Source organism: Elaeis guineensis, chromosome 1, assembly GCF_000442705.2.
Source record: "Elaeis guineensis isolate ETL-2024a chromosome 1, EG11, whole genome shotgun sequence".
In the NCBI taxonomy this organism is placed as follows: Eukaryota; Viridiplantae; Streptophyta; class Magnoliopsida; order Arecales; family Arecaceae; genus Elaeis; species Elaeis guineensis.
Window position 1 is genome coordinate 148,340,328 of NC_025993.2, and position 13,697 is coordinate 148,354,024.

General features: G+C 37.3%; 1 protein-coding gene across 1 annotated transcript; it reads right to left on the minus strand.

The window, feature by feature from the left end:
• Nucleotides 1-293: 293 nt before the first annotated feature.
• On the minus strand, nt 294-3,072 carry LOC105061244 (G-type lectin S-receptor-like serine/threonine-protein kinase LECRK3). The gene is given in 2 exon segments (XM_010945229.4): nt 294-2,021; nt 2,024-3,072. Coding segments are annotated over 2 exon segments (2,409 nt in total). The 5' UTR covers nt 3,006-3,072; the 3' UTR covers nt 294-594.
• Nucleotides 3,073-13,697: the final 10,625 nt, after the last annotated feature.

A 13,697-nucleotide genomic window follows, 5' to 3' on the forward strand; every position in this document is an offset into this window, starting at 1 on the left:
TTTTCTGCGGTATAACTTTATGTATTTTCTTCCAATTGTAAGTACAGATACTGCAAGAGTTTAGGCCTCTCTCTCTCTCTCTCTCTCTCTCTCTCTCTCTCAATTAAAAATCCAATAACTGAGCAGGCAGTCCGGCTGATGACATTTCCGAGGTCCAAACTTCCCGCCTCAATTTGCATTCAATAGATCTTGCTCTGAATCATTTACCATACCATCATCTAAAACCAAGGTCTTTCCATTGCTCTCCTGTACATCAGAGGAATTCTATGCATAGACACTCAAACCTACAATCATTCGTTAAAATTTGTATGCCATTCATTAAACTTTCATTCATACGCTGGTTATGATGCAACACTTGGATAACACATACTATCAAAACCACTGTTACTTGATACACAGGGTAACTAGATTAAAAGCAAGAGCAAAGAGAAACACTCTTTAGGAGTAATAAAATTGACACTTGCTAACCCACGGATTGACAAAATAGATGCACACAAAGATCATAGCTGGCTGGAGAATGCCATTATTTTTTACATAAGCATGACATAGATTAAGAACAAACATGAGACATACTGTAGGGGCAAGTCTACGATTTCACTGGATTGAACTGATGTAGGAGGAAGGATCAGGGGGCTCTGGGATCGAGGTTGCTCCGTCCAGCATCTGAGTCACCTTTTGCATTGTAGGTCTCATTGATGGCTCCTCCTGGATGCACCAAAGGGCCACCTTGACAAACCTTTCCATCCTCTTCATGTCAAGGGCTGCCTCGTCATCACCTTCCACCACCAACTCCAACATCCCATCCCTGTAGCAATCGTTAACCCAGTATGTCAGTATCAGTGCCTCCTCGTTCCCCACCTCTTGTTCCACGTTCTTCCTGCAACACACGATCTCCAGCAACATGACTCCAAAACTGTATACATCCACCTTTGCTGTGATCCCCATGCTCTTGAACCACTCCGGTGCAACATACCCTCTGGTCCCTCTGATTCCGGTGTTCGTTCGAGTCTGGTCTGTCCTCAGAAGCTTTGCCAATCCAAAATCGGATATCCTTGCAACTAGATTGTCGTCCAAGAGTATGTTCTGAGGCTTTATGTCACAATGGATGATTTGGCTGCTGCATTCTTCGTGCAAATACGTGAGGCCTCTTGCAATTCCCAGAGCTATCTGGACTCGCAGGTGCCAGTGTGGCCTGACACTTCCAAAGAGGAATTCCGTCAACGAGCCATTTTTCATGAATTCATATACCAGAAGCCGTTCGGTTCCTTCGTTGCAGAATCCATACAATCGGACCAGGTTCTTGTGGTAGGTCCGGCCGATGCTTCCAACTTCGTTCATAAATTCCTTATCCATGTCGGGCAAAAGGTTATCAAGTTTCTTAACTGCAACACAGGTTCCAGGCTCATCATCTAAGTAACCCTTGTAGACTCTGCTGAAAGCACCGCTGCCCAGTTCCTCATTGAATCCATCTGTGGCTGCTTCAAGCTCACTGTACGTAAATGAGCGAAGGCTCAGCGCTGCCATGTTCGAGCCAGGCTGAAGCTTCCGTCTCACTTTGTTATAGGAGCAAAACCTCAGGAAAAGAATTGCAGTGATGAGGACTAAATTGACTATAGCAGAGCTTCCTAGAAGCAGTGATCCAACCCAAATCCGAGGCCCTCTGTCTTTCTTCACCATGACTGGAATCGGAGGTGGAGGCTGGGAGTTATTACCTTTGGCATATTTGATGAAAGCCCTTCTCTGAACGTAATCGCCCATCTTCCCGTTGGAAAGGGGGAGCTTCTTCTTCCAACAATCCCCGTTGTTCTGATAATAGATAGCAACTGCACAGAAGCAGTCGCTCAAGCATTCTCCTCTGCATTGGTCCTCATCGATGGGGCTGAAGTGCTCGTAATCAGATAAAGGCCAGTCGACATTGATCAATAGCGAGAAATTATACAGTGCCTTCTCATCTGCGTTACAGCTCTGTGCTGGAAAATTTGCTTGACACCCTTTGTACTTCCTGTTTGGATCCAAAAAGAGTACCCGGGTGGACACTCGCAATCGACGAGGTTTTGGTTGCCAACGTATTTGCAGTAGCTATTGAAGCCACAAACACCACTCCCGGTCCCCGTCGTCATGGCTTGGCAGATGTCTGGAGGCTGAAAAGCCACCAGATTCCAGCCTTCGTTCCAGGTCCCATTCTGCGTCCCATTCTTTGGATAGACATACTGCCTGAAGACCCCATAAGAGTCGAGCGTTGCCCTGTGATAGAAATCACCTACTGAAGCTATTCCCGCAGATGTAAAATTAAATCGACTGCTGTTGTTTAGGGCCAAGTAAATGGTGCCCAGCTTATCGAAGACGAGCTTTGTTCCGTTTCCACCAGTGTTGCTGGACCAGTAAGAATCGTACTGAAGTCCAGACGGAACGGCCACGGGATAAAACACTAGATTACCGTCGGATTGGACGCTGAGCCTGAACCTTCCACTGGAGTAATCCGTGTCCATCATTCGGGATCGGATATTGGTGCCCAGATCCAATACTTGGGAGGGCAAGATGGTGTCAGAAGGATTGTCAAAGCTCTGCCAACTAACGGAGGCGTCGGCGCTTACGAGCACGAAGTTTCCGGTATCGAGCATGGCAGCATAGGTGGCATTGCTGGTGCCAGGGTTCCACACCTCCTGGCCGTCGTCGTCTTTGAGCGAGAGCGCTCCGTTGGTGGTCAGCTCCACTGTGGCTCCGTCTTGCACCGGTTGGTCTCCGTTCGCGTACCAGACTACGGTTTTGTTTGCTGTCTTCACGAACCAGATGGCAAGCAGGAAGAAGCTGGTATTGGTTTCGATGGGATGAAATCCGAAGGCGAACTCGCCGGAGGGCGAGAGCCACAAGCTGTTTTCGCCTAAGGGAGTCAGGGAGGAGCCCAAGCTTATGTTGTGATAAGCCTGAGCGTGCGAAGGGCTGAATAAAGCGAGTAGCAGGGGGAGAGGTAGCAGGAAATGGTGGAACAGAGAAGAGCGTGCCATACCGGCGAGCGGGATTTGCCTGAAGGATTTTTTCTCCAGAGGAGGTTGTTAAACGGCTGTTGCCGGCTCCATTGTTGGACGAATCTGGAAAAATATAGCATGATGTGACCGTCTTTCTTTATTTTCTACATTGTTGACTTGGGCGTCGACCTGAAAGCACCGTGGAAGTAGTCGTAGGTGTCCTCGCGAAAGAGAAAATGATAGCCATTCGTTTTTGTTTTTTTGGTGGAATAAGTATGTAATAAGACAAGCGTTCAGTATAAAGTATGTTTAACTCCTGTATTATATATGATTTATAAAAAATTATATCTACAAAATAATTACATGGGAACAAAAAATTTCAACAAAAAATTGTGTATCAAAATCTTTACAATAAAAAACTATGTCAGACCAGCGACTGTTAGGAACACAGAGGAATGACCACCGTATGCAGTTAATTTAAGATACTTGCAGAGGCTGAAACTGTTATCATTCAAAAATAAAAAATCAATGAGAAACAAGCAGTATAACAAGGAATGAAGATCGGCAGCAAATTATTGCAGGAGACCATTCTGGGATGAGAAAGCAGATTGGCAAAACATATCCACAGAACATTATAGATTGCTTTAATTATAACAGCACAGCTGAAACCATAAATCTTGATTAGAAGGAAGGTGGCAAACAGGCTTAATATAATTCCCCTGATGCCTGAAATAAACATTTGTAAGTTGACAACTCAACTGCCGTTCTTCCACAAGCTCAGAGATTGATTACTGCCTCCCAGGGTATAAAATAAGCTGAAACAAACTTGAAACAGCGACAGTATAATGGCCAAGAAAGGTGCTAAGGTAGAAGCAATTGAAGCGAAGCTGTAAAAACTATGCAAGCAGATTGTGCCAGATAATGAAACATATGTGGCACGGACGATATCCTTGCCTAGAACCAAAGTTAAACCAGGATAAAAAAACCGACCCTCGCAAATGGCATACAGACCATCCTTACCAAGAATATAGTGATTGAGTTCCATGTAATATAGCATGAGATAGTTATATGAAGAGTTATGCATGCCTTTCATTATTTACCCCTCTAGCATCTACATTTAAAATAGCAGCCAACTGTACAGGTAAAGCATCCAATTGAGAGAGTTGCAAGGGCCTCGAAACAGATGCAGAGGCTAACCAATCAGTTGCTTGGTTAGCCTCTCGAAAGATGTGTGAGATGGTCCAAGGATATGAAACATCTCTCCATGTCAAGACATCCCTCAATATAGGCCATCCATGTTAATTTAGCTTTAGGAGAGGAGATCCATCTGATGACTACAAAAGAATCTCTCTCTATCCATAGCTTCTCAGCTTGCAAAGAGAACAAGGCCTCATGAAGCCCCATCCAAAGACCAACCAGCTCAGCAAATGGAACAGAACATGGTGGCAATTGGGAGGCTGCCACTTTAATAAGACGGTCATGCCAATCCCTAATGATGAATGCCACCGCTGCACCCTCATTCGACACAGAACCATCAAAATTTAGCTTCAATATTCTGAAGGGAGGGGGCTACCACACAACAGATATAGAAGACGGTTGCCTTTGGTTGGCAGTGTAATAGCATCCCTAGTTTCTTAATGGATATGGAGCTGAAAATAGATTGTAGAGGGCGAGACTATGGCTCATGACCATAAGCTGGCACATAACCTCTGTGGAGCAATAGTGACTTGCTCAAATATGCGACTATCACGGGCCCTCCATATAAGCCACATTAGCAACATACATATAGAAAGATAATCCTTGTACCTTGACTCTTGGGTCACTAGATTAGCCAACTCCGCCAAACAATTAAAACGAGGTTGATCAGCTACTGTCACGCCCCCGATCCGAGATTGTGAATCGAGAGTCATGGCAACCGCCGCATACTCATAGAATACTCTTCCCATGAACATGCAAGGCATATTATCATACTATCCTAAAACAACAGCGGAATAATTAGTCAATAATTTAAATCCAAAATATAACGACCTAAATTTTTTCTTTAATGTCTCAATAAATTCAACAATGATTCATAGTCCTTACATCAAATTCAATAAGATTTTCAACCGAAAATAAAAGTATAAAGATTCTGCGTCTGATCACTCTTCCATTCATATCTTGTAACATCTTAATTTCTCAACATCTGTAAAAACAGTAAAATAGGAGGAAATGAGCTAGACAGCTCAGTAAGCAATGATCACTTCTCAACAGATTTCATTAGGCATTTAAGTAAATAATCATTTATAGAAAATAAGTATATAGAGTTCATCAATTCGAAATTAATTTCAATTATGCAACATAATTCATGCCAAATTCATTTCTTTTTCGAAAATTCAAGTTTCTTTCGAGATTTCAATTTCTTTCGTTCTTAAATTCTTTTCGTCAACCATGAGCTATAACCACATTTTTTCTGTGGCAGGGTCATAACACCGTGTATCTTCTTGCGGTGAGCTACGAATCATCTGCAGCAAAGTCCTTCGGAATCGCTGGTCTCTCTGACGGTTTGTCACTGGTCTCTCTGGCGACGTAAACCCTCAGGATAAATCAATTGCCAACGTATATGCCCCATTGGCGGGGTCCTTTACATAGTCAGGTTGTCAATTCATATTGTTCTTATATTAGAATTCTTCATAAATCATGTTTCATATTCTAATTTCGATAATAAAACATATAATCATGTAGTATCGAAATCAATCAATATAATGCATCATGAAATCAATATGTTCAATTATGCTTCATCATAATATTTCAAATAAGATATTTTCATAACAAAATACCATTCATCCAATTCATGCATCGTTTCACAAATCATGTCAGAAAAATACATTATAATTTGCCGATAAATCTAGAAAAAGTGAAACATTACTTATCTCGAACGCATTCCAATAAATCACATAATTCTATAAATTTTCTTTCAAAAATTTGTTCATAGATCATATCGCAATATCCCATGATCAAACATCCACAATCCTATACAGAATCAATTTCAATAATTAGAAAGAATACGAATACCATATTTCAACGATTTAGATTAGGTCCGATCATCTAATTTCATCTAATCAAAATCTAATTAGGACCTAAACGATCCAAAGTTTGACTATCAGATCAAATCGGATTCGAAGTGATAGGATCAAGTTTCTTCATCGATTTCATAAAATCAAGTGGAGAGAGAAAATCAGAGGAGAGAGAATTTATGAGATAAAATTCGAATTGATCAGATGACACAATACAACATTACGATTGATCCAATATCTCGATTGATGAAATCAACATGATCAAATCAAGTCATGGCTAGATCGAAATCATGGATGATCAAATCTAAAGATTCATGGTCTGATTAAGGTGGGTGCCAGTACGCTGTCTGACAACCATGAATCAGGTTCTTCATTAGAATCAGATCAAGACTATTAAAAAAATTTCTTCATTCACTAACCTTTTTAGAGAGAGAATCAATCAAGAGAGAGAATATTTTAGAGAGAGAAAATACTAGTTCAGATTGAAGAAAGAGAAAGAAGAGAGAGAAACTCTCTTTCTCATATTTTATTATTTATATCATTATTAATTAATTTATTTATTTTATTTTTCTTTCTTTCTTTCTTTCTTTCTTTTTCTTTTTCTTCACGGAAGAGAGAGGAGAGAAAATCATATTTATTATTATTATTATATTATTATTATTTTATTTTTTTTTTTTTTCTTTTTATTTTCTTTTATTTTCTTTTCTTTTCTTTTCCTTCTTTTTCTTTTCTTTTCCTTCTTCTTCTTCTTCTTTTCTTCTTCCCGGGCTTCCTTTGGGCCGAAACAGGGGATCTCACAATCCCCTGTTGGCTGACCGACCGACGGTGCAACCGGCGTGGGGCGGTCGTCGGCAGGAGGGGGCGATCCAACGATAAGAGGAGGGCCAAATCGGTGGTCGGCGGTGACCACCGGCATCGGAAATCAAAGAAAAATGGACAAAAATAGAGATTCTTCCGCAACAAAATCCAGCGACTCCGGTCGCCAGTGAGTGTGCACACAGGCATGGAAAGGAAATGGGAGAAGAGAGGAAGGGGAGGAGGCTTACCTCCGACGCCGGCGAGGCTTTTCCAGCGAGCAATTGGATGGGCACAGGGACGAGTCTCCGTGGTGGTTTTCCGACGATTGCCGCCGACTGGATCTCGGGTCTTTGGTGGAAGGGAGAGAGGAGGGATCTCCTCCTTAAATAGAGCCAGAGGGGGGCTCTTTTCCGACTCCGATTGGGAGCCGGTGAGAGGAGGAAAAAGACTCCCTTCGGGAGTTCTTCTCCTCTGTTTTCTTTTTTTTTTTTTGTTTGAGCTTTGGTGGGCTGGGATTCTTACTCGGGCCGGGCCATCACATTCTTCCCCTCTAAAAAAAATTTCGTCTTCGAAATTTTTCTTGCTTGAGTCTTCATAGTTTCTTACTTGAATCTCATCCATAAATATTTCAATATTCTAATTCTTGATATAAATTCATTCTTAAATCATTTTATAAGAAAAAAAATCGGTACATCAAATATCTATCTGAAACAGAATCATTCATTTTCTTATTTATCAAGACCAACATCTCAAAGATTTTTTTAATATTTCAAGATTTCGAAATTATGCTCTCATTCCCTATAAAATAATGTTCAATACCTCATGACTAGATCAAAATCAAATCTATCTCTTGTGAATAAAAGAAAATCAATATCTTAGTTCTTGAATAAGAATTTTATTTTTCATCATCATTTATTTATTTTTTAAAATATTAACCACTCTTAATTTCAACCCATCATAAGATAGGAAAACATACTTCTATGAATTATTTGATAACATCTTAATCAATCAAAATTCAAAAATATTTTTTTATTCATATTTTCAAAGGTTGAAGATTTATCATTTCAATCCTCATTTCCGAACTTTTGATATTTTAATTCTCGATACAACTTCATCATTAAGTCATTTCATAAAGATCAATATCACCATTGTTGATTGAATCAATATCACTATTTCTAGTCATCGAAATTTTCTTACTCAAACCCTCAAACTCTTAAATATTCTAATTTTTGAAGCAAATTTTATCATTAAGTCATTCCATCATAAAAATCAATAACTCAAAAATTGATCTAAATCAAAATTATATTTTTCTTATAATCAAAATCAATGTCTCTATTCTAAGTAAGTATATCAATTCGCTTTATCTAAATATTAACTATTCTTAATTAATCGATTCATTATCAAATTAAATTATAAATAACTCCAATCCATCTTTTATAGAATAATCATCAATATCAATAGATAACCTCAATCTTTTCTATTCAGTCAGAGAAATAATAATGATCAAAAGAGTCCAAACTTCAAATTTTATTATATCCTAAAGATAAGTATTTGAGTATAATAATCTAAGATCGAAATCATTATTCGATAAGCAATCTCAAATTCTTTCTAATAAATAGAGAATTATAAAATTTAATTTTGGATAGAGAAAATTTATCTCTAAATATTCTAAATCTAAAATCAAAAATCAAGGATCCACTCATCCTAGAATTAGGATGCTAAATATATATTTTTTTTTAGCATAGTAGGTGGAAGCACTACTTTAAAAAATCACATTAGGATATCTAAAATAATTTAAAATTTTAAAATATTATTCTTTCTAATATCAATAAATTTTTTGTATCAACTCATATCATCTATCATAATTCTTTAACTCAAAGGGTCAACATTCCTGACTTATTCAAAGTAATCCAGATTACCATGCTTCTGCTGCGCACTCTGATCTAACAATCAAAATTTCTTAGCTTCTCCAAAAAAATTTTTGATCAAATTATTTCTTTACCTTATTAATAGAAAAAATTTTAAATTTTAAATTTCAATTGAAGCCAAAGATTAACTTCTGATTCTCATTCATACTTCTACTGGTATACAATAATCTTGATTAACCCTTGAGTCCAATATCATATTTAAACCATCATATAGATTTACTATAATCAATATGAATCAAATCTTAATTCTCATATCAATTCAATTCAATAATTTTCAAACCAAAAATCCTCATAAGTCAAATCAATGAAAAAAAATCTTTCAATGCTCCACCAAATTTGGACATAATTAGAATATATAAGAATTTTAAATCATTATTTTTTTTCTAAAATTTCTATCATCAGGATCTTCAATATCTATCAAATATCCTTTCATAATAATCATACAAGCTTCAAAAAAATCAAATCTCTATTTAATAGTAGATTCAATTAGGGACCTCGTTAACAAAAGCAAAGGAACTCCATATCAATTCCTAAATCCAAAATTTCTAAATTGTAAATTCACATGGATCCCTTAATCTGAAATAAATATAAATCAGATCTTTTATCTTAATCTAAAAATATAATTTTTCATTAACAACCTCAACAATAATATCAAAAAATCTCTTGATCAACTTAGATACGAAATCTTTAAATTAAAATTTCATACACATCATGTAGTCTCTAAGAGACATAATAAGATCCATTATTTAGATCTAAGGATGATGATTAAAAATTCTAGTACGATGAATATCCTATAATCTCAAAATCAATTTCATCAATAAGACATAGGTTTCTTTGCAATATCCTCAAATATGCATTCATCCTAATATGCCACTTTATATATAATCCACATACCAAATTTAATTTCGATAAATATTTCAATCAAGCATCATAAAAGATTTTTCTTAGCCCATTCTGGAACAATATTTTATTATCAAATCTTTATCTTGCCAATAATAGTCAACTTCTCAACTAGAAGTAATATCATAGTATTATTCTCACATCGAATTTGAACTTACGATTCACTTGAATAACCAATGATCAAATTAATAACCACAATGCACAATAAAATTTTATGTCCATCCTTTTGTAATTACTTTCAATCAAAATCTAACTAATCATATCATGATCAATAGATCATTCATCATATTTCAAATGCTATATGTCATAATCTCTTGCGATCCTTTTATACATAATCTCAATGTTTAATCAAAATTTTTAAATATTTCTCCCACTACAATCATCAAAGATCTACACTATAATGTCCATAATGTCTATCCACTTATACCAATTCTATATATGATTTTATGTTTCATAATTCATCTACTTATGCTCTGATACCACTTTAATTGTCACGCCCCCGACCCGAGATTGTGAATCGAGGGTCATGACAACCGCCGCATACTCATAGAATACTCTTCCCATAAGTATGCAAGGCATCTTATCATACTATCCTAAAACAACAGCGGAATAATTAGTCAATAATTTAAATCTAAAATATAACGACCTAAATTTTTTCTTTAATGTCTCAATAAATTCAACAATGATTCATAGTCCTTACATCAAATTCAATAAGACTTTCAACCGAAAATAAAAATATAGAGATTCTGCTTCTGATCACTCTTCCATTCATATCTTGTATCATCTTAATTCTTCAACATCTGTAAAAATAGTAAAATAGGAGGTAATGAGCTAGACAGCTCAGTAAGCAATGATCACTTCTCAACAGATTTTATCAGGCATTTAAGTAAATAATTATTTATAGAAAATAAGCATATAGAGTTCATCAATTCAAAATCAATTTCAATTATGCAACATAATTCATGTCAAATTCATTTCTTTTTCAAAAATTCAAGTTTCTTTCGAGATTTCAATTTCTTTCTTTCTTAAATTCTTTTCGTCAACCATGAGCTATGACCACATTTTTCCTGTGATAGGATCATAACACCGCGTATCTTCTTGCGGTGAGCTGCGAATCATCTGGCAGCAAAGTCCTTCGGAACCGCTGGTCTCTCTGACGGTTTGTCGCTAGTCTCTCTAGCAATGTAAACCCTCAAGACAAATCAATTGCCAACGTATATGCCCCCATTGGTGGGGTCCTTTACATAGTCAGGTTGTCAATTCATATTGTTCTTATATCAGAATTCTTCATAAATCATGTTTCATATTCTAATTTTGATAATAAAATATATAATCATGTAGTATCGAAATCAATCAATATAATGCATCATGAAATCAATATGTTCAATTATGCTTCATCATAACATTTCAAATAAGATATTTTCATAACAAAATACCATTCATCCAATTCATGCATCGTTTCACAAATCATGTCAGAAAAATATATTATAATTTATCAATAAATCTAGAAAAAGTGAAACATTACTTACCTCAAACGTATTTCAATAAATTCACATAATTCTATAAATTTTCTTCTAAAAATTCTGTTCGTAGATCATATCGCAATATCCCATGATCAAACATCCACAATCCTATACAGAATCAATTTCAATAATTAGAAAGAATACGAATACCATATTTCAACGGTTTAGATTGGGTCCGATCATCTAATTTCATCTAATCAAAATCTAATTAAGACCTAAACAATCCAAAGTTTGACTATCAGATCAAATCGGATTCGAAGTGATAGGACCAAGGTTTCTTCATCGATTTCATAAAATCAAGTGGAGAGAGAAATCAGAGGAGAGAGAATTCATGAGGTACAATTCGAATTGATCAGGTGACACAATCCAACATTACGATTGGTCTAATATCTCGATTGATGAAATCAACATGATCAAATCAAGTCATGACTAGATCGAAATCATAGATGATCAAATCTAAAGATTCATGGTCTGATTAAGGTGGATGCCAGTACGCTGTCTGACAATCATGGATCAGAATTCTTCATTAGAATCAGATCAAGACTATTAAAAGAAATTTTTTCATTCACTAACCTTTTTAGAGAGAGAATCAATCAAGAGAGAAAAAATTTAGAGAGAGAAAATACTAGTTCAAGTTGAAAAAGAGAGGAAAGAGAGAGAAACTCTCTTTCTCATATTTTATTATTTATATCATTATTTATTACTTAATTTATTTTATTTTTTTTTCTTCTTTTCTTTCTTTCTTTCTTTTTTCTTTTTCTTCACGGAAGAGAGAAGAGAAAATCCTATTTATTATTATTATATTATTATTATTTTATTTTTCTTCTTCTTCTTTTTTCTTTTTTCTTTTATTTTTCTTTTCTTTTCCATCTTTTTCTTTTCTTTTTCTTTTCTTTTCCTTCTTCTTCTTCTTTTCTTCTTCCCAGGCTTCCTTTGGGCCGAAACAGGGGATCTCACAATTCCCTGTTGGCTGGCCGGCCGGTGGTGCAACTGACGTGGGGCGATCGTCGGCAGGAAGGGGGACGACCCAACGACAAGAGGAGGGCCAAACCGGTGGTCGGCGGTGACCACCGAGTCGAAATCAAAGAAAAATGGGCAAAAATAGAGGTTCTTCCACAACAAAATTCGGCGACTCCGATCGCCGGCGAGCGTGCACACAGGCATGGGAAGGAAAGGGGAGAAGAGAGGAAGGGGAGGAGGCTTACCTCCGATGCCGGCGAGGCTTTTCCGACGAGCAATTGGACGGGCACAGGGATGGGTCTCCGGGTGGTTTTCTGATGATTGCCGCCGACTGGATCTCGGATCTTTGGTGGAAGGAAGAGAGGAGGGATCTCCTCCTTAAATAGAGCCAGAGGGGGGCTCTTTTCCGACTCCGATTGGGAGCCGGTGAGAGGAGGAAGAAGACTCCCTTCGAGAGTTCTTCTCCTCTGTTTTCTTTTTTTTTTTTTGTTTGGGTTTTGGTGGGCTGGGATTCTTACTCGGGCCGGGCCATCACAGCTACCATATCAGCAAACAGGCTCCAACCAACGAGAGCAAAGGAACATTTGAAAAAAACATGATCACAATCCTCTAATAGAGCAGAGCAATAGTCACAACCCTGCATTTCAGAAGATAACAAACCCCTATTCACCAATAGATGCTTGCAAGGGAGTTTCCTCTGAATTAGCTGCCAACAGAATGTTTTAACCCTATTGGGTATCAACAGTTTCCAAATTGATGAGCACACTGAATTTAGACTGAAAGAAGTCTCATTATAGAGAGTAAACATAACATCACTAGGAAATATGAGAAGATCTGGAGGGATACCACCCCATCTGATCAGACCATTGGCCATATGCACTTGGTATGCTTTTAATCATGGTCATCATATCAGGTGCCACGAATGATTTTAATAAATTGTCATTCCAACCCTTCTCCTTAGAAAAACAAAATTTTCAGTTTTATACTATCCCAATTAGCTTCCACATTTATGTAAGTCGGCCAAGCGCAGAGAGGAACAGCGTGGATCCAAGGATCATAAATGGCATGAATAGACTTCCCTTTACTTATAGACCATATGAACTGGTACCTAATGGAATGACCCATTTTAGAAATAGCCGACCAAATTGGAGAACATCTTGATGGCTTAGAATATGAAACCCATGAGGCAGTAAATTTATATTTGGCAGCGGCTAATTTTGCCCATAGAGAGGAAGGATTAAGAACAAGTTGGGCTGCCAGCTTGCACAGTAAAGCTTGTCTCTTGGCCCACAGGGATTGCAAACCAAGCCCACCCTTAGACTTGAGAAGACAAATTTGATCCCAAGATACCCAGTGAAGCCTGCGCCTATTACTATCATGCCCCCACACAAAACTCTAAAACTCTTTCTCCAAGTGATCCAAAATAGATAAAGGAACAGGGACCACCGACATGATATATAAAGGAATAGAGCTAACACAGATTGCAGAAAGGTTGCTCTTCCGGCAAAGGAAAGAGCCTTCCACTTCCACCTAGCAATTCGAGAGTGCATCTTTTTCAGAACAGGAACA